This window comes from Microcebus murinus, chromosome 3 (assembly GCF_040939455.1).
Source record: "Microcebus murinus isolate Inina chromosome 3, M.murinus_Inina_mat1.0, whole genome shotgun sequence".
NCBI classification, from domain to species: Eukaryota; Metazoa; Chordata; class Mammalia; order Primates; family Cheirogaleidae; genus Microcebus; species Microcebus murinus.
Genome location: NC_134106.1, coordinates 21,936,315 through 21,960,350, shown reverse-complemented (window position 1 = coordinate 21,960,350; position 24,036 = coordinate 21,936,315). Strand labels below are relative to the sequence as shown.

Sequence of the window (24,036 nt, the reverse complement as noted above, 5' to 3'; positions counted from 1 at the left end):
ACAGCTCGAGGTCTTCGTTTTCCTTTTTCAGAAAAGACACTCTCACATTCTTCTCGTGTAGGCCTCACAGGGCCTGGCCAAATAATTTGTAAGCTCAGAACAATTACTAGTTAACTTTTATTGAACCCAATCGGGCGGAGTTTGCGGAGTCTGAGGGCACGGTGGAGAGAGGAGGCTGAAAACACTGGAGGACGGACCGGGCCCGCGAGTCCCGCACAAAAGAGGCTTAAGGCAAAACGCCCAGAGGCCGGGGACAGGGGAGGAAAGCAGGGCTGCAGCGAGACTACAGCTAGGGTCCACCCGCCGCCAAGAGAGACAGCCGGAGGTGGGCCACAGCCGTTGGTGGGCGTGGCCGCACCATCTCGCGGGAGCGGCGGTTGGGCGGGCCGTTGTTCCCGTGGGCGGGGCGAGTTGCTAAGGAAATGACTGCTCGCAGCGCCGCGCCGCGTCGCGCCGGCCGGGCGGGGTCTGAAGCGGCGCCGTTTCCGCTTCCGCTCCGTCTTTGCTCCGGTCCCGTTACCGCCTCCTGGCCGGCCTCGCGCTTTTCACCGGCACCTTGTATCGGCCGCGCAGCCCGGCCTGCTTCTGCCACGCGCGCCCCCGGGGCTCCGGCTCCGGCGCCGGCACGGGTCGCGCCCCGCTCTCCTTCCACTGAGGCTGCCGGCCAGCCGCCGCCATGGGTGCCTACCTTTCCCAGCCCAACACGGTGAAGTGCTCTGGGGACGGAGTCGGCGCCCCGCGCCTGCCGCTGCCCTACGGCTTCTCCGCCATGCAAGGCTGGCGCGTCTCCATGGAGGTGAGGCGGAAGGGGCCCATAGGCTGGCCGCTGCAGGGCGGGAACCTGACGGAGAAAGAGAGCGGGGGATGGGGTCCTTCCTGGGGAAGGGTCTCAGTCGGGAGCTTGTGGCCGCAGTGGCAGTTTGGGGGGCGACAGCGAGCATGGGATCGGTGCTTGAGGGAGGTGCTGGTGCTTGGGGACCGTGTGCTGGTGGCCGGTGGCAGTGAGGGCTCTACCATGTGGGGAGAGGCACCTTCCGCCCACTGACCGCCTTCTCCCTGTGCCTTCGCGCCATCCTCTCATGCCAACGGTGTGAGGTTTAGTGTGGGAGTAAAGATGGAAAGAGGGACTGTGTATTCATTTATTTTTTGAGGAAGAGGTGAATAGATGTGAATAACTGTATTTTTATTTTTACGTAAAATATGTGATGTGGGATGTCTCTTTGGACGAGGAGTTTGACAGTGAAAAGAAGCCAGGGCAAATAGTCTGTTTCACGTTCTGAACGCCAGGTTGTCTGGCCTTGAGCTCTGCATGTTAATTTCAGAGGCTGGATCTGACCTCCAAGAGTTGTCTTTCGTTTTACTCTCTTTTCAGGGCCTTTTACTAACTTTGGAAAACTTGAATTGTATCAATCACTAGAATTTCTTTCATAGTTTCCTTGGTATTTTTTTCTCTCTCGGGATTTCTTTAAAACTTAACTCAAGTAATTGTTATTTGCCTGAGCTTGTTGTAGTTTATAAAAATTTCCTTGATTTTCAGTCATTTCATCAATTTTTTTCATCACAACGTATAAAGAACTTAATTTTTTAGAAAATTTCACTCTGGATAAAAGGGGGGAAAAAGGGAAAATCTGAGGGAAAAAAGGAGTAGTATTGGGCAAAATGGATGTGAAACCTCAAAGGAGAACAGGGAAAAAAACTGTGGTAAAAAGGAAAGGGAGAAAGACGGGTTAGACGTGCCTTTGTGAACAGTAATGTGAGGTCTAGACAGAGGGGCCAAGAAATGCTCTAATTATGCTAGGGATTGGAGGTTTATCCGCTAACTAGGTGGGCTTCAGGTAACAGTCTCCCTAGGGAATTCTTTCAAATCCCTCGCTCCTCCCTGTGGTTAGCTCTGGAATGACAGCATAAACTTAAATGGTTTGTTTTCAGACTCAAATTTTATACCCAAACCTGACTTTAAGAATGGTTCTATCATTAGGTATAAGATTTGAAGAATGGAGGGCATCCTATATAGTTCATAATCTGGTTTGGCTCCCACATCTTACAGCTAGGAAATTGAGGCCCAGAAAAGGTTAGGACACTGCTTTAGTGGAAAGAATCTGTTGGATCAAATTATTCAAGACACTAGACACTGTTATCATATGTGTCAGACTTAAATACAGCATTCATATTTCACTGTGGTACATAGTATTTGGTAAATACTGAGTACCAGTCATTACATTACAGTCACTCAGTGATATAACTGAGTATTTGGTAAATGTAATTGTCTGTTAGAAATACCTGGATATAGCTTTAAAAGGAAAGTCTTCATGTAAGGTTGCAGTTTGGGTGAGTTAGGTAGTCTGGGTGTTCGATTTCTATGGCATTTGCTGTTAATGTTGTGAGATTTGAGGTGAATATCCCATCTAACGGTATGGTGTTGCCTTCAAGTTTCTCATTCCATATTTTCCACTTCCTTTTCTGCTGTGGTTTTTTCATTTCTTTAATACTCTTTCTAGTTTTCTTTATGAATTGAATTGCTTGGGTATTCAATTTTCTGTGTTGGTTTGCCCAGTGATTCTGTGCTATTTGCTGCGTCTCTGCAGGGCATTTCCCTTTATTTTTGGTTTTTCCTTTGGCAATTAGAAAATAACTTTTTTTTTTTTTTTGTCTAGGGCAGTTTGGTGTGTAGAGATCTTGCTAGACTATTCCTGACATCCTAATCTTCCTCCTGAGGGATAACTACTTAGGGTGTTAAAATCATCTTCATGTGCTGCATCTGAAGTTATCCTTGTTTGAATAGTTAAATATGCCTAATAAAATCCTCTTGAAGTACTGTTTGGGATCCTGTTCTGCTTCATTGATACTTTCCTTCTGGCTTTGTTTCCTTTCTTCTCAAAGTGTAACATAGTTTCTTTGCTATTGCAAGAAAATAACTATCAGGTCTAGCCTTCTGGGTTCAAGCAATCCTCCTGCCTCAGGCTCTGGAGTAGCTGTGACTACAGGGCACGCGCCTCCACACCCAGCTAAGTTTTTCTATTTTTAGTAGAGACAGGGTCTTGCTCTTGCTCAGGCTGGTCTCCAACTCCTGAACTCAAGCAATCCTTCCGCCTCAGCCTCCCAGAGTGCTAGGATTACAGGTGTGAGTCTCTGCACCCAGCAATCTTTAGGGTTTAATTCTACCAACTAATAAAGCCTATTTACCTTATTTGCTTGGTCCTAATGATTCATTTGTGTTATCATACCAATACACCTTATAAAGGTTCCTGAAATCCTGACTGATGCATAAATTCGGCCTCAGAGAGGACAGTTTGACCCCTTTTCTTGAGAAAAGGATGGCAACTAGGAATAGCTGGCAGTCTATGCTTTCTGCCTCTCTCCAGCACCTCTTGCTGTGGAACCTCAGGGTGTTTTGAGGAAGGATAATCAAACTATCACCGTTGATGTTCCCCTCCTTTCTTCCTTCTTCATAGTTTGGAGGGATCTTCAGGCTGGTTGAGGTGTGTGCTTGGGGTTAAGTAGGTTGTAGAGGGGTGCCTGGGAAATATATAAGGAAAAGCTCTGAGTTTATGGTGGCTAATGAGAAGTCAAATCTGAAAACAAACTTAGTTGATGTAGTCTTAAAGGGACAAGAGTACTTTTAATTTTTGGTTGTGAGGTTCCTGAAAGTGACAAAACTGCTTTCTATGAAAAGCTGAGGTTTTTTTTTTAATTCTATAGGTAAAATTATATTTTACCTTTATTAAAGGCAGTATCAGGCCTGGTGCAGTGGCTCTCGCCTGTAATCCTAGCACTCTGGGATAGTAAGGCGGCAGGATTGCTTGAGGTCAGGAGTTCAAGACCAGCCTGAGACCCCATATCTACTAAAAATAGAAAAATTAGGTGGGCATCATGGCATGCACCTGTAGGTCCAAATAATCAGGGGGCTGAGGTAGGAGGATCGCTTAAGCCCAGGAGTTTGAGGTTTCAGTGAGCTGTGATGACACCACTGCATTCTACCTCGGGTAACAGAGTGAGACTCTGTCTCAGAGAAAAAAAAATGGCAATATCTACAGTATAATTTTGAGTAGGCAAGATGTTTACTGCCATGTAGAAGCTGGCTTATTAATGCTCATAATCATCTATAATTGAATATAGAGATAATATTGAGTAGACAGTTCTTAAGATACCGGCATGACAGTTTCATTCAAAATATATTAATGGGGAAAAATATAAAATAAGATATCACAAGGTTTCCACTTTAGGGCATTGGAGGCTGATCCTCAGATCAACATTTCATATCTGTAGCTTAAAGCACTTTTACTTACCAGACGAGATGAGAATTCCTTTGTCTAGGATGTGGTTAAGCAACTTTTATAAAAGGTCATTCTTTCCATTTGCTCAGCCTGCAGTACCTATTCACAGTTCAAAGCTAGTATAAAAGTATATCAAATGTATAGCTATGATATGGAGAAATTATTTTCTACTATACCATTCTTTTGTATGTTCTCAAGCAACTGAAAGATAAATCAGAATGTATTCCTCAAGAGTTTAAGAATGTTTTACATACATTTCTATTGCCTGGTCTCCTAGCAGTTGTTACTGCTAGTTTTCCACCCCTGATCCTCTATTGGGTATCATCTTGGAATTGTATTTTGAGAGGTAAGGACTTGAATTTGAGCATAGAAATTTATTTATTTTTTATTTTATTGTTGTTATTATTATTTTTGAGACAGAGTCTCACTCTGTTGCACTACAGTGCCATGGCAGCAGCCTAGCTCACAGCAACCTCAAACTCCTGGACTCAAGTGATCCTTCTGCCTTAGCCTCCCCAGTAGCTGGGACAACAGGCGTGTGCCACCATGCCCGACTAATTTTTTCTATTTTTAGTAGAGATGGGAGTCTTACTCTTGCTCAGGCTGATCTCAAACTCCTGAGCTCAAAGGATCCTCCCGCTTCAGCCTCCCAGAGTACTAGGATTGTCGGTGTGAGCTACCATGCCCAGCCAATCATAGAAATTTAGATGGATAACAATTATGCTGTCTTGAAATAAAAATGTTTAGAGCTGAACTTAAAGCATCAGCATCACTGATTAATGGTATTCTATAGACTGAGTACTGATTTCAGTGGAGTTTTCTGTTTCTCTCTAGATCTCATTCAAAGATGGAGTATATCAACTTTTAATCATATATAGTTTTTTTTCTTTTTTTTTTTTGAGACAGAGTCTCACTTTGTTGCCCAGGCTAGAGTGAATGCCAAGGCATCAGCCTAGCTCACAGCAACCTCAAACTCCCGGGCTCAAGCAATCCTTCTGCCTCAGCCTCCCGAGTAGCTGGGACTACAGGCATGTACCACCATGCCTGGCTAATTTTTTCTCTATATATTAGATGGCCAATTAATTTCTTTGTATTTATAGTAGAGACGGGGTCTCGTTCTTGCTTAGGCTGCTTTCGAACTCCTGACCTCCAGCAATCCGCCCTCCTCGGCCTCCCAGAGTGCTAGAGGATTACAGGCGTGAGCTACCGCGCCTGGCCTCATATGTAGTTTTGAAAATGTATATACAGGTCCATTTTTAAGCAATTTTATTGAGATATAATTCACATTCCATACAATTCGCCCATTTAAAGAATACAATTCACTGGTTTTAATGTATACACACAGAGTTGTATAGCCATCATCACAATCAATTCAACACCCTAAAAAGAAACTCTGTTCCTTTTACCAGTCATTCCCTATCTTTCCTCCATTCATCCCTGGCAACCACTAATTTACATTCTATCTTTATGAATTTACCTATTTTGAACATTTTATATAAATGGAATAATAAATGTTACCTTTTATATCTCAGTGCTTTTAATAAGCATAATTTTAAAAAATTATGTCAAACCCTGTCAACCCCTGTAGGGACAAACTACTCCCTGCCCCCAGTATTCCCTCGACCCTCAGCTTCACTCATAAGCATAGTATTTTTTTTTTAATAAACCATACATACTTTATTTTGCCACAGATTTAAGAATAATTATTTTGCCGACTTAGCCTTCTTTTGCTTCCTTCTAGATTCTTGCCTTGCAGGTTTCTGTTATTTTTACAGATCTTAAGGGAATCAGAATTCTGTTTAAAACTCTGGTATCATATCCAGTTATCACTCATCACCTCTTTGTTTCCTGCAACAGCCAAGCCTGGGCTGGAGGGACTTGATCTCCCCCACTTTCGGTTTTTAGACTTCTTTTGGCTTTTACCACTTGCTATGTATCTCTGACCTTATACTGCTGGACTGCCTTGGGTGCGTACCAGCAAGATGGTTCAGGCTCCAGTGGGCACTGTTTTTCAGTTCTCTCTCTGCTCAGATAGGCGATAGAGATCACCAAATCCATTGCCAATGCAACCAGGAAAGAGATGCTAGTCTTTCTTCTTTCCAGCACTTCCAGTTGCTACAATTGCTTCTGTTGGAACCTTCCTTACTTAGTTGTTAGAGGGAAGCAAAAGAAGACCCTGTACATTGTCTCAAATTAATGACTTAACAATTCTTGAATTTTCTTTCATCTCTAAATTACCTCTATTTTTCTGCAGTTTGGTTTTAATTATTGTTAATTTGGGGGGCATTTTTTAATTGATATGTAATACTTGTACATAAGCATAATATTTTTAAGGGTCATTGATGTTGTATCATGAATCAATCGGTACTTTATTTTATTTTTTAATTATTTTCTGGGAGGCTGAGGTGGGCTGGCTGCTGGAGGTCAGGAGTTCGAAACCAGCCTGAGCAAGAGCGAGACCCTGTCTCTACTATAAATACAAAAGAAATTAATTGGCCAACTAATATATATAGAAAAAATTAGCCGGGCATGGTGGCACATGCCTGTAGTCCCAGCTACTTGGGAGGCTGAGGCAACAGGATTGCTTGAACCCAGGAGTTTGAGGTTGCTATGAGCTAGGCTGATGCCACGGCACTCACTCTAGCCTGGGCAACAAAGCGAGACTCTGTCTCAAAAAAAAAACACACAAAAAAACCCACAATTATTTAAAAAATTATTTATTATTTTTGGAGACAAGGTCTCAGTCTGTTGCCTGGGCTAGAGTGTATTGGTGTCATCATATCTCAATGCAATTTCAAACTCCTGAGCTCAAGTAATACTCCTGCCTTAGCCTCCCAAGTAATGGGACTACAGGAGCGCAGCACCACACCTGGCTCATTTTTAAATTTTTTATAGAGACGGGTCTTGCTATGTTGCCCAGCCTGGTCTCAAACTCCTCGTCTCAAGCAATACTTTCACTTCCTCCCAAAGTGGTAGGATTACAGGCGTGAGCCGCCACTGCACTCTTCTCAATTTATTTTTATTTTTAATTAATTTTTAAACATTTTTGTAGAAATGGGGTCTTGCTATGTTGCACGTTTTCTGGGTACCTTGTATAAGTGAAATTATACAGAATTGTCTTTTGTGATTGGCTTATTTAACAAAGCATGTCCTTAAGGTTCAACCAAGTAGCATGTGTTAAAATTTCCTTCCTTTTTAAGGCTAAATGATACTCCATTGTATAATATGTGTATGCCACATTTAACCCATTCATCTCATGACAAACACTTGGGCTGCTTTTACCTTTTGGCTGTTGTGAATAAAGCTATGAATATGGATGTACAAATATCTCTTTGAGACTCTGTTTTCAATTCTTTGGTTTATATACCCAAACGTGGAATTGCTGTATGATATGTTAATTTTATTTTTTTGTGGAAAATTTAAAAGTTAATTAAATTTCCTTGTTTAAGGTCACCTTTAAAGAAATGACATATCATACTTTAAAGATTTACTTTAAAATTTATTTTTTTAAATGAGAGGGCTTATAAAAAGGTGTAATTTTGTTTATATTAAGATGACTCTGCTTTAGGATATTCTCAGAGAATCTGAAGTTGATGTATAAGAAGTCCTAAGTCTATTCAACAAATTATTGGTATATACCTTAAAGTGTTGAAGATACTACAGAAAAAAAATTGATTGAAATGTGTTAACCTTTCTTTATATTCTGTATACCAGAAAACTTATAAATTCCCAATTATAAATTGCCTTTTTCACGCAAAGGGTACTACAATGAGACCTACAGGTTTGTCAGTCAGTTCTAGGCAGGTATCTTTTAATATTATAATAGTTGGATTATTAAATATTCCATATACCTTTTTTTTTTAATTTTTTTTATTTTTTTTACTTTTTATTTTTTTTTTTTTAAATTTTCAGTTCATTCAGCATCAGAATCAGAACCATACACCTTTTAAGGGGAAAGAAATATAGTTTCCTCCGTCAGAAGATTAGCAACTTTTTAAAAACTTAAGTTCCAGGCCAGGCGCGGTGGCTCACGCCTGTAATCCTAGCTCTCTGGGAGGCTGAGGCGGGCGGATTGCTCAAGGTCAGGAGTTCAAAACCAGCCTGAGCAAGAGCGAGACCCCGTCTCTACTATAAATAGAAAGAAATTATTGGCCAACTGATATATATATATATATATAAAAAAAAATTAGCCGGGCATGGTGGCGCATGCCTGTAGTCTTTTTTTTTTTTTTTTGAGACAGGGTCTCACTTTGTTGCCCAGGCTAGAGTGAGTGCCATGGCATCAGCCTAGCTCACAGCAACCTCAAACTCCTGGGCTCAAGTGATCCTACGGCCTCAGCCTCCTGAGTAGCAGGGACTACAGGCATGTGCCACCATGCCCGGCTAATTTTTTTTTTATATATATATTTTTTTAGTTGGTCAAGAAATTTCTTTCTATTTTTAGTAGAGACGGGGTCTCGCTCAGGCTGGTTTCTAACTCCTGACCTTGAGCAATCCACCCGCCTCAGCCTCCCAGAGTGCTAGGATTACAGCGTGAGCCATCACGCCCAGCCTTGTTCGTGTGTTTTTTAAAAAACAAATTATTTTTACTGTGGTAAAATATGCATAACATAAAATTTACCATTTTTTTTCTTTTTTTTTTGAGGCAGAGTCTCACTCTGTTGTCCGGGCTAGAGTGCCATGACATCAGCCTCATTCACAGCAACCTCAAACTTGTGGGCTCAAGTGATCCTCCTGCCTTGGCCTCCTGACTACAGGTTCATGCCACCACGCCTGGCTAATTTTTTCTATTTTTAGTAGAGACAGGGTCTCCCTCTTGCTCAGGCTGCTCTCGAACTGCTGACCTTGATCAATCCTCCCACCTTGGCCTCCCAGAATTCTGGGATTATAGGTGTGAGCCACTGCACCTCGCCTATCTTTAACTTTTTGAGGAGCCACCATACCATTTTACACAGTGACTGTTCCATTTTTATTCCCACCAGCAGTGCACAAGGGTTCCAATTTCTCCACATTCTCGCCAACAGTTTTTATTATCTATCATTTTTGATAGTAGTCATCCTAATGGGTGGTGGTTTGCATTTCTATGAATGATAATTGGAAGACGGGTGGCCAATGTGTACAGGAAAAATCTCCTAAATGATGTCAAACTCCTGGAAAATAAAATATCATTCCAATTGCAAGAAGATCCTTGAGCATGTGAGTGATCAGAAGTGATTCAGCCTATTCAGGCACTAAGCCAGGTAGTGAAAGTCAGGGAAAATAATTCATATGCTTCCAAGCCATCAGTTATGAACTAAGAAAGTGCCTAATGCCATAGCAGTGTGTTTCCTGAAGATGTAAGCATATATAGTAAGATGATATGGTAATCATTTTTCAAAAAATTACTACTCCAAAAAGGAAGAGTTTATTTTTATGATTAAAGTTAAATATGATTTTTTTTTGTATATCCCAAACTATAATTTTCTTTCCCCAAACTAGAATAAAAGAATTCTTTAGGTGGATAGGCCAGGCGTGGTAGCTCACACCTGTAATTCTAGCACTCTGGGAGGCTGAGGCAGGAGGATCATTTGAGCTCAGGAGTTCAAGACCAGCCTGAACAAGACTGAGACCCTGTCTCTATTAAAAATAGAAATAAATTAGCTGGACAACTAAAAATATATAGGAAAAATTAGCTGGGCATGGTGGTGAATACCTGTAGTCCCAGCAACTTGGGAGGCTGAGGCAGGAGGATAGACTAAGCCCAGGAATCCGAGATTGCTGTGAGCAAGGCTGACACCATGGCACTCTAGCCCGAGCAACAGAGTGAGACTCTGTATTAAAAAAAAAAAGAATTCTTTGGTGGATAAAATAAGGAAAAGAATCTTCTCCATTCCCATGATTGGTAATTAGCATTATTGATTCTGATTTTTTTATTATCAAAGTAATAACATGTATATAATTTTAAGGCAGATAATATTATGTGGCTTTTTTTTTTTTTTTTTTTTTTTGAGACAGAGTCTCGCTTTGTTGCCTAGGCTAGAGTGAGTGCTGGGGCATCAGCCTAGCTCACAGCAACCTCAAACTCCTGGGCTCAAGTGATCCTCCTGCCTCAGCCTCCCAAGTAGCTGGGACTACAGGTGTGAGCCACTACGCTTGGCTTATTTTTTGTTTCTATTTTTAATTGACTGGCTAATTTTTTTTCTTCTATTTTTAGTAGAGATGGGGTCTTGCTCTTGCTCAGGGTGGTCTTGAACTCCTGACCTCAAGCAATCCTTCCAACTTGTTTCCCAGAGTGCTAGGATTACAGGCGTGAGCCACCACGCCCGGCATCACATGATTTTTTATTTTTTATTCTTTTTTTTTTTTTTTTTTTTTGAGACAGAGTCTCACTTTGTTGCCCAGGCTACAGTGAGTGCCGTGGTGTCAGCCTCGCTCACAGCAACCTCAAACTCCCGGGCTCAGCGATCCTATTGCCTCCGCCTCCCGAGTAGCTGGGACTACAGGCATGCGCCACCATGCCCGGCTAATTTTTTGTATATATATTTTTAGTTGGTCAATCAATTTTATTTCTGGTTTTTTTTGGTAGAGACAGGGTCTCGCTCAGGCTGGTTTCGAACTCCTGATCTTGAGCAATCCGCCCGCCTCGGCCTCCCAAAGTGCTAGGATTACAGGCGTGAGCCACCATGCCCGGCCTACATGACTTTTTAAAACCAAAAACAGTTCACTGTCCCAACCAACTACTTTTAAATCTTTTATCTTGATTTGTAAGGATTTAGATTATATATTAGAAATCTAAATGGTTTATCCTGGGACACAGGATCTTTGGATATATTAATATAACCTCAGGAGATTGATATCAGGTAGGATAACCAACCCTTTATTAATATAGAAGCATTGGTTGTCTAGAAGGTCAGAAGGGCTGTGTGATATGATTTAGTAAGGCAAGGCCTAAACAGCCTTGACTTGGGTGACCTGTGTGTATTCTGAGTCATCTCCTTCAGACTATTTCAGTGGTTACTGTGTTATATCTCTGGGTTTAGGGTAGGAAATGAAGGAAGAGGTATCCTTAAAGTAGTTGTTCTGAGGCAGCGGGAAACTCACTATCATAAGCAAATAAGGAGGGCCTGCTATATTACAGAACATATTGTTAGGCCCGAAGCTATAAAGAGATTTAAGACAGTCTTTGCTGTTATGATGATTTTTTTTTTTTTTTGAGACAGAGTCTTGCTTTGTTGCCCAGGCTAGAGTGAGTGCCGTGGCATCAGCCTAGCTCACAGCAACCTCAATCTTCTGGGCTCAAGCAATCCTACTGTCTCAGCCTCCCGAGTAGCTGGGACTACAGGCATGTGCCACCATGCCCGGGTAATTTTTTCTATATATATTAGTTGGCCAATTAATTTCTCTCTATTTATAGTAGAGATGGGGTCTCGCTCTTGCTCAGACTGGTTTCACACTCCTGACCTCGAGGGATCACCCCACATCAGCCTCCCAGAGAGCTAGGATTACAGGCGTGAGCCACCGCGCCCGGCCCTGTCGTGATTTAAAATCCAGTTTTGGACCTAGGACTCCCTCTCCCCCATGGAATGTTTGATAACAATACAAGGTAGCATATGCTGAGTGCCAATTATAGTAAAGGCAAGAAATTCTGAGAGAGTTTAGAGTATTGGTTTGGTTGGAAAAAGTCTCCTGGAGGGTAGTGAGACTTTAACTGGACCTTATGGAGAGTATAACAGATAAATGGGGAGGAGGAAATTGGGGAAAGGAAAGGTGTTAGGAGAGATAGAAGGAAAGACTGTGAGGCAGACATGCTCACTACTTTGCTTGGGGGGAGGGAGGTGTCAATGTCAAGAATAGAAGCTATGCATAGTGGCACATGCCCACAATCCCTGCACTTTGGGAGGCCAAGCTAGGAGGATCTCTTGAGGGCAGGAATTTGAGACCAACCTGGTAAAATAGCAAGACCCTGTCTCTACGAAAATAATTAAAAATTAACGGTGTGGTAGTGCATGCCTATAGTCCCAGCTACTCAGGAGGCTGAGACAACAGGTTCATGCCACTGCACTCCAGCCTGGGCAACAGATTGAGACCCTGTATCAAAAAAAAAAAAAAAAAAAAAGATTAGCTTCTATTCAGAAAAATGGTATAAGAGTTAAGAGATTAGGTTACGGAGATGGGTGAAACAATGTTAAGTTTGAGGTAGAGAAGGGACTGACATCCTGTAGAAATAGGTAGTAGGAGGTATAGAACTACAGTTTGTCACAGAATTCAAGAGAACTTTCAAGAAAAGTGACATGATTTATACTATTTAATCCTACACAGTGGTTGGGGAGAATGAAGCCTGCAAAATGGCTATTTTTTTTCCTTTCTTTGTAAGATTTCTTTTGTAGAGATGGGGTCTCAGTGGATTCCCCAGACTGGTCTAGAACTCTTAGCCTCAAGTGATCCTCTTGCCTCAGCTTCCCAAAGTGCTGGAGTTACAGATGTGAGCCATCACATCAAGCCAAAATGACTATTTGGATTGCAGTTAAGGTTATGCTCTTCTCTGTAAAGTCTTTAAGGAGACGTACTTGAGATCAGGAATTTCAGAGGAAATGTTAATCTAGGAAGAGAGGAGAAATACTATGTTTGAGGCAGTAAGTAAAAGAGATTAAATCTATGGAGAAATTCTGAGGTAGAACAAGGAAGATGAGGTAGTTCTTGAAATAACACCTTAATGTAAGAGGTGAGCTTACTAAGGGTAAAAGGAGAGTAGCATCTAGAACTTGAATAGTATGGGAAAGATTTGTAGCTAGCTGTGTGTGTTCAGGAATCAATATAGGATACAGGAAAAAAAGTGCTGAATGGAAGTAGTAACCACAGTCAGTATGATCTCATAACATTTTATGACTAGCAATACTTAATGGTTCTGATTCAGGGGTGAAGAAAGCAGTTGGTGGGGTTATACAAGGTTAGATGAGTTTTTCTAGATTGCTAAGAGACTGTTGAAATACTTGGCTGTGGCTCAGAAAGGGATAGAAAGAAAGGGAAGGGTAAAGGTTATGAGCAAAGATGTAAAGGGGGGGAATTGAAACAGTCCTGTGATGATGTGGGTGAGGTAGACATTGTTATTCTGTATTATGGAGGATAAAGTTGAGGCACACTACAAGGTAGCTGGCCAGAGATCATGCAGTGTATGGTAGAACAGCAACTCAAAGCCAATTCATAGGTTTGCTTGTTGTCATTCAGAATAGAATAATATGGCTTATTATACAAAAGTGAAAATTTTGAAAAGTAAAAACTAATTATTACCCAAATCTTACCTTCCGCTGTTAAGTTTGATATGTGATCTTCCAGACACTGATAATATACATAGAGATGCTTTTTTTACTTTTTCCTTTTTATCACTTAATATATTGTGAACTCATTTCCAAATTAACACATATTTGCTTCTAATAGCTGCATATATTCCATTGAAAGAATGTACCATTTGTAATCTATCCTGGAAATTTAGATGGTTACAATTATTTTTTATTATAAATAATGCTTTTATTATGTATAATTCTTACATGTATCTTTACCCTTCTCTAATTGCTTCCATAAAATAAGCTTTTAGAAGTCAAATTATTAGATCAAAGGGCATGCACATTAGGAATTTTGATACATGTTACCAAATTGCCCTCCAGAAAAGCTGTACTACTTTATATTCCTATCAATCAATATATGAGAATGTGTTTTTACTTTTGCTGGTCAAGTGAAGCAGTGGGAGTGGAGAAGGAACAAAGGAATCTATAACTGTTTGATCAGTTGTAAACACCACTGCACTCAGACCAACCTTATCTTCACTCTTACTGCCACTGGATATTATTAATATTTTTCATCAGTGTAATTTTTCACAAAAGAATATTTCTTTTTTTTTTTTTTTTGAGACAGAGTCTCGCTTTGTTGCCCAGGCTAGAGTGAGTGCCATGGCATCAGCCTAGCTCACAGCAACCTCAAACTCCTGGGCTCAAGCAATCCTTCTGCTTCAGCCTCCCGAGTAGCTGGGACTACAGGCATGTGCCACCATGCCCGGCTAATTTTTTCTATATATATTAGTTGGCCAATTAATTTCTTTCTATGTAGAGTAGAGACGGGGTCTCGTTCTTGCTCAGGCTGGTTTTGAACTCCTGATCTCGAGCAATCCACCCTCCTCGGCCTCCCATAGTGCTAGGATTACAGGCGTGAGCCACGCACCAGGCCACAAAAGAATATTTCTGTTTTAATGTTTATTTTTTGATTACTAATGAGGCTATATATTTTTTTCATATGCTCACTGGGACTAGAGCCTTCTGCTTCAAAATTGCTCGCTCTTGTGAGGAGCAAAAGAGGAAGTCAAAAAGAGGGTTTGAATAGAGGATGTGGGTACAAAAGAGAGAGTACAGCTGTGATCTGGAGTGGCATTGCAGGACAGGAAAAGACCCATTTGATCCTCTTGTTCCACTGGAAGGAGTGGACAGGAAGATTGTTTCTCCCTCACCTACCAAAAAAGTGGAATTAGTTGGGTCAGCTTCTCACATGTTACTAATAAATTGAGTCTTTTAAAAAACATTTACTTTTGAAAAAGTTAAACATTCCCATGCTGCTGCTTCTCATTGTCTGTACCCTTATGCCCTGCCTTAACCACTTTTGTTTTTTTGTGTATCCCTGTAGATGAAAAGACAAATCTATTCCTGTATCCCTTTCTTACTTACACAAAAAGCAGCTTACTATATACATCGTTTTGCACTTTGCTTTATTTAACAATATATCTTGGACTTCTTTCGTGGTTTTTTGGTTTTGTTTTTGTTAAGGGAATCAATACTTATGGTGGAACTATAGTACTCACTAAAATGATTTTAATTGAATCTTACTTAAATGTGTACAAACATAGAACTGGACATACGTTCCACGCCAGCAAACCAAACTGCAAAATCAACAAGATTAAAATCAACATTATAAAGTGATACAGTTGTTTTTGCTGAAACTAATTAGATACTTACAGCATGACTTAGGTAGTGACCACTGAACCATACAGGTTCTTATGCATTTAGCATGCCTATACCACACTGTATCTCATGCTGATTCAAGTCTACCATTGCTTTTCTGAAATCCAACCCAGTTCTCCTTAACTTTATTCAACTTTTTCCTTTTCCTATTTATTGGGTATATCTAACACCAGAATTTTTTTTTTTTTTTTTTGGAGACAGAGTCTCGCTTTGTTGCCCAGGCTAGAGTGGGTACCATGGCATCAGCCTAGCTCACAGCAACCTCAAACTCCTAGGCTCAAGCAATCCTCCTGTCTCAGCCTCCCAAGTAGCTGGGACTACAGGCATGCGCCACCATGCCCGGCTAATTTTTTCTATATATATTAGTTGGCCAATTAATTTTTTTTTTTTTTTTTTTTTTGAGACAGAGTCTTGCTTTGTTGTCCAGGCTAGAGTGAGTGCCATGGCGTCACCCTAGCTCACAGCAACCTCAAACTCCTGGGCTCAAGCGATCCTTCTGCCTTAGCCTCCCGAGTAGCTGGGACTACAGGCATGCGCCACCATGCCCGGCTAATTTTTTATATATATATCAGTTGGCCAATTAATTTCTTTCTATTTATAGTAGAGACGGGGTCTCGCTCTTGCTCAGGCTGGTTTTGAACTCCTGATCTTGAACAGTCCGCCCACCTCAGCCTCCCAGAGTGCTAGGATTATAGGCGTGAGCCACTGCGCCCAGCCTCTCACCAGAATTTTAAGTTTTTTTGTTTTTTTTTTAAATCGGCATTGGTCTTTATTTTGTTCACTGATATATTCCAATCACCTAGAACACATCCTGTCACATAATGGGTACTCAGATATTTGATGAGTGAGTGAATGAACAAATGAATTCTTCATTCAAGTTTGAGAACCACTAGTAGAGGATGCTGGGGCAATAGACAATCATAAGTGCACAGTGAAGGTGCTGACAATGGTGGTGAGGAGAAACGAAGGCCCAGGAAGATAAACCCTGGCTTAGAGGGAAGGGAGGCGACTAATGTGGCAGGGAGTAGAGTGGTTGGAAGAGGGAGAAGATGACCTTTGGTCTGTGGTGCTCTCTAGGTTCTTAGAATGAGGGTAAGAGGCAGTACTGTTGATGTCCCTAGCTATGTGCCATCAAGTGCCATTCGTGCCAGCCTCTTAGCTTCTGGCCACTTCCTCCTGCAGACAGAAGTACAAAACTAGCCCTTTTCTGGATACTTTCCTTCCTTAAAATAACTAAGTTTTATTATTTAGACTTTTTTTTTTTGAGACAGAGTCTCACTATGTTGCCCAGCCTAGAATGCTGTGGCATCAGCCTAGCTCACAGCAACCTCAAACTCCTGGGCTCAAGGGATCCTTGCCTCAGCCTCCGGAGTAGCTGGGACTACAGGCATGTGCCACCACACCCAGCTAATTTTTTTCTATTTTTAGTTGGCCAGCTAATTTATTTCTATTTTTAGTAGAGACAGGGGTCTTAGTCTTACTCTTGCTGAGGCTGGTCTTGAACTCCTGACCTCAAGTGATCCTCCCGCCTTGGCCTCCCAGAGTGTTAGGATTACTGGCATGAGCCACCAAGCCCAGCCTTTTAGACTTGTATAAGTAAGGCATAGTCTTATTTCAAGAACAACAGAGGAAGCACTGCACTCAGATTTTCTCACTATTAATATAATTAGAAATGTTAAAATGCTAATGCCTGAAAGAGGAAGAAGAACTATGATTGGAATTAACTTATGCAAGGATAACCAGCCAAAGTAAATAGCTGATGAATATTTATCCTTATTGTTTGTAGAAAGTACCTGAAGGAGGGTTGGATTGTTTTCCAAGATGGGGCAGTGTAAGCCACAGCCCACTTTTACCTAGGTCTGACAGTATTGGTGGAACTTTGGCTTAGCCTGGAGCATGAGTTTTTGGGGTGGCAGAATTTTGTTATTAGAAGAATTTGATTAAACTCAGCCTTCCAACTGAAATATTTCTGTGGCGAGGCCATTGCAAACTTCTCTTTAGGTGTGCTATGCCATTAGATTTGAATGATGTCTCACTTCTGCCTGGGAGTAGGAGGCAGGAAGACTGACTATATGGGGTGTTGTAAATTCCAGTTAACAAGCACTAAACACAGCCTAGTTTTATAGGATTATTTGTTGGAAGATATTCTTTCGTAAATATATCCTCTGCCTAGCCTGAGGGTAATTTCTTGAGTAACTTAAGCTTTGAGAAAAGAGGAAGAATCCATTTTGATGGTGCTTTTTTTTTTCTTTGTATTAGCGTTTGTGTACAGCTTAACAAATTTCTAATGCTTTCAGTTAATCTATTTTAGGATTCTCCTAGAAACTTTTCAGGTTGGTAAGGCCCTCACGTCTCTTTTCGATATCTTTCCTAACATTTTCTTCCTTGTAGTTCACAGATTAAAGAATGGGTCTGGAAATGACTTTGATCCTTTATTCTGGTTATCCCTGTAGTTACCACAAATCCGTTGGGGATCAGGTCAGGTCTATTTCCAACAGCCAAATATTCTGCCATCTGGACTGAGATCTCCTAGGTTGAGGCTACTAGATTACAGAGGTAATAACCTCAGATCCTCCCTTCCATTCCCCCTTCCTTGCCTCCCTCCCCTTCTCCTTCCCTTGTACTACTTTTCTTACTTTATCATCCTATCTTCCTTTCTTACTTCTAGGGCATGTAGGCCAGCCAGGGACGGGGTTAGTGAGATTAAGGTATGAAGGTGATCCTTGTGACCTGAGGTGCACAAGGAGGAATATCCTTTGACTTTGAGATGTGCTGACTATGCTTTTTTCCTAGGATGCACACAACTGTATTCCTGAGCTGGACAGTGAGACAGCCATGTTTTCTGTCTACGATGGACATGGAGGTAACTTTAGCAGATCATATTGGTAACATTCTAGGACCCCAATTCCACACTTTACAGGGCAAGAACAGGTCCATTGTTCTTTTATTTTCCAGGGTCTAGTCCTCAATATAATTTCCTGCTTGGTGCTATTTTTCTCTATTCTGCCATTCCTTATCCCCAATAGAGTATCATATTGTTTATAATCTTACTAGGCCTTGTTTTAATCCAAAAAAATCTCTTATTACCTTAGCATTTTTCTTTTTTCACTGAAGAACTAAATATACAGGTGAGAAAAGACAAGGGATATATTAATATACCCTGAGAGAGGTTATGATGAAATCCATTTTCTGGATTAGAACTTCCCAAATGTTCTTCAAATAGGTTTCAGGTGTGCTAAGATATTTATTCTCTCAACCCTGGGGTTTCACTCCAATATGACATAGATATTATATCACTTTCTATGTGTGGGAAGCAGTACTTATCTTACCTTTCTTCTAGGGGAGGAAGTTGCCCTGTACTGTGCCAAATACCTCCCTGATATCATCAAAGATCAGAAGGCTTACAAGGAAGGCAAGCTGCAGAAGGTCTGTCCCCCCACACTGTTCCCTGCTTGTGTAGGCTTTCCCTTCTTTGCCCCCTAGCAGCTGCTGATTTATTGCATTTCTTCTTTTTTTTTTTGAGACAGAGTCTCGCTTTGTTGCCCAAGCTAGAGTGAGTGCCGTGGCGTCAGCCTAGTTCACAGCAACCTCAAACTCCTGGGCTCAAGCAATCCTGCCTCAGCCTCCCAAGTAGCTGGGACTACAGGCATGCACTACCATGCCCGGCTAATTTTTTCTCTATTAGTTGGCCAATTAATTTCTTTCTCTTTATAGTAGAGGCGGGGTCTCGCTCTTGCTAAGGCTGGTTTCGAACTCCTGACCTCGAGCAATCCGCCTGCCTTGGCCTCCCAGAGTGCTAGGATTATAGGCATGTGCCACCCCACCCGGCCTATTGCATTTCTTCTTAAAGAATTCTGTGCCTCAAATGAGCTTATTGGGCCTTTTTGACCTGTTTTATTATTCCCAGGTCTCAACGTTTTTACTTCTCTTTGAGTGTAACCTAGCATGATGGATCACATTCTAATTTGCATCCCATCCTTGTGCCCAGGATTGAATATATAGGCATTTTATTTTGTACCCACTGTACTTTTCCCCACACTTGTCTTATACTATTTTGCTTATATCCAGGCTTTAGAAGATGCCTTCTTAGCTATTGATGCCAAACTGACCACTGAGGAAGTCATTAAAGAGCTGGCACAGATTGCAGGGCGACCCACTGAGGATGAAGATGAAAAAGAAAAAGTAGCTGATGAAGATGATGGTGGGTATGGCATCCTGTGTTTGAGGGGAAATCAGCATTTTAAAAAAAGTATTCTTTAATATGTATTATTTATTTATCAATTCTAACAGAGAATGGCTTTCTAAGGATCTGAGGAGTCCTCACATTAAAGAACCCTATGGTATTCTCCTGCACTACATGTGGATAGGAAAAGGAAGGGGAGAATTAACCTTTGTTGAGTGGCTAGGGTCTTAGGTTATAATAAACATTTTTATATACATAATCTTTTGTCATTGTGATGGGGTCTTCCTAGTTCCTGTTCGTATTCGTGTGCCTTTTTTTCAACACTGGAGCAGTCATTAGCCCCAGTAGCTATTCATCAAGCCTTTACCCTAGGCCTAGACTAGTACTGTAGGCTTCCTGGGTCCTCAGCCAGAATAGGGTTTCCAATTTAACAATAACAAATGAGAAGTGAGAGGGGAAATATAGAATTAGTTGTGTTCCCTTGACTAAGAAGGGAGTGAAACACAAAGTCAGAAAATATCTGTGAAGAAAGAAGCTAGGGGATATTCTTCTGAGACTTGATTAAGTGAGAGGAGCCTTAGGAGTGGGAGGTTGTGGGGAAGTTTGAGCTTAGGCTGCAAGGGCTGTCGGTAGTGAGAGGGACTGGTCCCTTGAGGAGTCTGGCATGGGGGCTCTGATTTAGCCTCTTCCCTGCAGTGGACAATGAGGAGACTGCACTGCTGCATGAAGAGGCTACCATGACTATTGAAGAGCTGCTGACACGCTACGGGCAGAACTGTCACAAGGGCCCTCCCCACAGCAAATCTGGAGCTGGGACAGGCGAGGAACCAGGGTCCCAGGACCTCAATGGGGAGGCAGGACCTGAGGACCCATCTAGGGAAACTCCTTCACAGGAAAATGGCCCCACAGCCAAAGCCCACACAGGCCTTTCCTCCAGCTCGGAACGTGGGACTGAGCCAGGCCAAGTTGGTGAGCCTGGCACTCCCACTGGTGAGGCTGGGCCTTCCTGCTCTTCAGCCTCCAACAAGCTGCCTCGAGTTGCTAAGTCCAAGTTCTTTGAGGACAGTGAGGATGAGTCAGATGAGGCGGAGGAGGAAGAGGAAGACAGTGAGGTAAGGGCCTGTGAGGGCAGGCAGATGGTGAAGTTGCAGAGAGGGCCTATTTGGTTGCCATCTGTAGCTTTCAACTCTTTTCCTTCTCCTGGTTTGACATCATTCCCCAAGATCCACTGTGTTCTAAGCTTTAGACTTCTAAAATTCATCGATCTCTACCATCACAGGTGCCATTTTCCTTCTTACCTCTTCCTTTGTTGATACTATAACAAATAGATCTAGTTCTGGCCTTTCAGAGTCTGTCTCCTAGAGAGAGAACAAGAAGATCGTTGTTGCTACCTTGGATATTTGGGTGTTTCCTTCACTGGGCAATTTATTTCTGACCATGTAGCTGGCTGACAGCCCTGGCTTTCCCCTGGGCTTCTTGCCAGTGACTGCTAAGCCCAGTTCAGGATGTCTGTCATACTCATCCTAGCCCTTTCTCCTCCCCGAGATTTTCCTGATCATATAGTTGTATCTTTCAGTGTTTTGAGGACCTGTGTATAGTCAGGGCCTCTTGGTTCTGAGTGTGAGTTGGGGGGAGGGGGGCAGGGGGTCATCCCAGCCTCAGCAGTCTGGGATCCTCACTCTGGCAGGAATGCAGTGAAGAAGAGGATGGCTATAGCAGTGAGGAGGCAGAGAATGAGGAAGATGAGGATGACACTGAGGAGGCCGAAGAGGAGGATGAAGAAGAAGAAGAGATGATGGTGCCTGGAATGGAAGGCAAAGAGGAGGTGTGTGGGGAAGGGGAGCCGTGAATCTGGAAAAGCCAACAGGCAGTTGTGAATCCCCTGATGCTGATTTTTTTTTTCTTTGAGACAGAGTCTTACTCTGTTGCCTGGGCTAGAGTGCCATGGCACCAGCCTAGCTTACAGCAACCTCAAATTCCTGGGCTCAAGCAATCCTTCTGCCTCAGCCTTCCAAGTAGCTGGGACTACAGGCATGTGCCACCATACCCGGCTAATTTTTTTCTATATATTTTTAGTTGTTCAGCTAATTTCTTTCTATTTTTAGTAGAGACGGGGTCTCGCTCTTGCTCAGGCTGCCCTGATTCTGATTTTGAGACAGGGATCCCTTCATACTTTAGTACAAAAGTTGTGGTCACGTGGATTTATTTTGCAAGGGGAACTAGGTGGTAAGCCTTTTGGGTAGAGTCACCTACAACATGGGGAGTGTATACTGTCTCTGGAAAGATGAAGCCTGTGCTCTGGGGTTCCCAGTGAAAGGAGAAAGCATGGGGAATGGTTAGGTGTGCATCAATGAAGAACTTACATCTTCACATCCATTTTTGTCCATTTTTCTTCCTAAGCCTGGCTCTGACAGTGGTACAACTGCAGTGGTGGCTCTGATACGAGGAAAACAGTTGATTGTAGCCAATGCAGGAGACTCTCGCTGTGTGGTATCTGAGGCTGGTAAAGCTTTAGACATGTCCTATGATCATAAACCAGAGGATGAAGTAGAGCTAGCACGCATCAAGAATGCTGGTGGCAAGGTCACCATGGATGGGCGAGTCAACGGGGGCCTCAACCTCTCCAGAGCCATTGGTAAGGGCCAAGAAACTATGGGAAAGATTTCTGGGGTCTTGCTCTCCATTCCAGACTACTTAATAGCAAACTTTAATCTTCTTAGCCTTTGTACATTTCAAAATGTTTTAATTTCTACTACCTTTGTCTTTAGACATCTCTGTGAAATAACTAAGCTGGTTATTATTGTCGTTAGTACCTTCCAGCTGATGAAAAAGACCACTTACTTAAGGTTCAGCAACCCGATGACAGGACTGAAACTAGAAAAGCTAGAACTCAGTTCTCCATTCCACTAGATAATAGAACTTTGTAAAGAAGGGAAATGAATGGCAAAGTTTGACCCACCTCAAACAAGTTTGTGGCAAATGTTCAAACTACTCATCAAACCACCATTCTTTTACTTCAGGAGACCACTTCTATAAAAGAAACAAGAACCTGCCACCCGAGGAACAGATGATTTCAGCCCTTCCTGACATCAAGGTGCTGACTCTCACTGACGACCATGAATTTATGGTCATTGCTTGTGATGGCATCTGGTGAGCACTGGCAGAATGCCCTAAAATCCCCTTTCTGTGGCATAACTTCTTTTATAGGGCATGGAGCTCCTCTAAGGTTAGAGCCTAGGCAGACTTCTTGGTGAGTCAAGACCACCGAGCCTAAGGCAGAGCTAAGGAAAATTCTGTAGGTGTTTACATTGGTCTGGGTCACCACTTCTAGCTACACTTGTCTACTCTGCCTTGGTGAGACTAAAGAAGATTTTGACTATTGTTTTTGACCCCAGGAATGTGATGAGCAGCCAGGAAGTTGTAGACTTTATTCAATCAAAGATCAGCCAGCGTGATGAAAATGGGGAGCTTCGGTTATTGTCATCCATTGTGGAAGAGGTGAGTCCCAGGGTGAAGAGAGTGTGTGGGGGTCTGCACAGCCAAGGTTTACTCTCTCCACCTGGGCTTACAGCCAGAGCCTGGGAGTACCATTAACAACTAATGGATGTCAAACCCTGACTAAATATACCACCTTCCATCATTTCCCTGACTTAGCCTATGCCTCAGGGACTAGCAAGTGGCTGTTTTGTGATGATACCTGTTGCCCATTCCTCTCTTTCTACCACCCTGTATTAGCAAGCCCTGTTGTGGGACTCTAGGTTCCCAGGAAGGTGTTCAAACCTTGTGGCTGAGCTACCTCATCCCTTTTGTAGCTGCTGGATCAATGCCTGGCACCAGACACTTCTGGGGATGGTACAGGGTGTGACAACATGACCTGCATCATCATTTGCTTCAAGCCCCGAAACACAGCAGAGCTCCAGCCAGAGAGTGGCAAGCGGAAACTAGAAGAAGTGCTCTCTGCTGAGGGGGCTGAAGAAAATGGCAACAGCGACAAGAAGAAGGCCAAGCGGGACTAGCAGTCATCGAGAACCCTGCCCACCTAGACTGTTCTGAGCCCTCCGGACCTGAGACTGAGTTTTGTCTTTTTCCTTTAGCCTTAGCAGTGGGTATGGTGTGCAGGGGGAGCTGGGTGGCTTTACTCAGCCCATTCCAAAGAGGGCTCTCCCTCCACACAGCAGCCTGGGAGCCTCTGCTGTCCTCCCCAGCCGCCGACGTGCTCCTTGGGCTCATCACCGGTTCTGTGCCTGTGCTCTGTTGTGTTGGAGGGAAGGACTGGCGGTTCTGGTTTTTACTCTGTGAACACTTTATTTAAGGACATTCTTTTTTATTGGCGGCTCCATGGCCCCCAGCCGCTTGCACCCGCTCTCTGTTGTACACTTTCAATCAACACTTTTTCAGACTAAAGGCCAAAACCTAATTGTGCCTATGGTGTGCTTTTTTTCCCCTCTGCTGCTGTGGCCCCAGATTCTGCCCCAACGGTAGCATCTAGCGAGCTCTTCCGTGTGCACGTGTGTGTGAGTGTGTGTGTATACGCGCGCGAGGGGGCCGGGAGCTGCTGCCAGGCTGGCCTGACTTCGCGGCCCTTCCTCACCTTCTG

General features: G+C 42.7%; 1 protein-coding gene across 1 annotated transcript; it reads left to right on the top strand.

The window, feature by feature from the left end:
* Positions 1-445: 445 nt before the first annotated feature.
* On the top strand, positions 446-23,856 carry PPM1G (protein phosphatase, Mg2+/Mn2+ dependent 1G). The gene is made up of 10 exons (XM_012788272.2): positions 446-796; positions 18,050-18,119; positions 18,597-18,682; positions 19,325-19,457; positions 20,136-20,551; positions 21,127-21,264; positions 21,840-22,074; positions 22,460-22,589; positions 22,835-22,937; positions 23,252-23,856. The coding sequence occupies exons 1-10, from the start codon at positions 677-679 to the stop codon at positions 23,453-23,455; spliced, it is 1,635 nt and encodes a 544-aa protein (XP_012643726.1). The 5' UTR covers positions 446-676; the 3' UTR covers positions 23,456-23,856.
* The last annotated feature ends 180 nt before the right edge of the window (positions 23,857-24,036 follow it).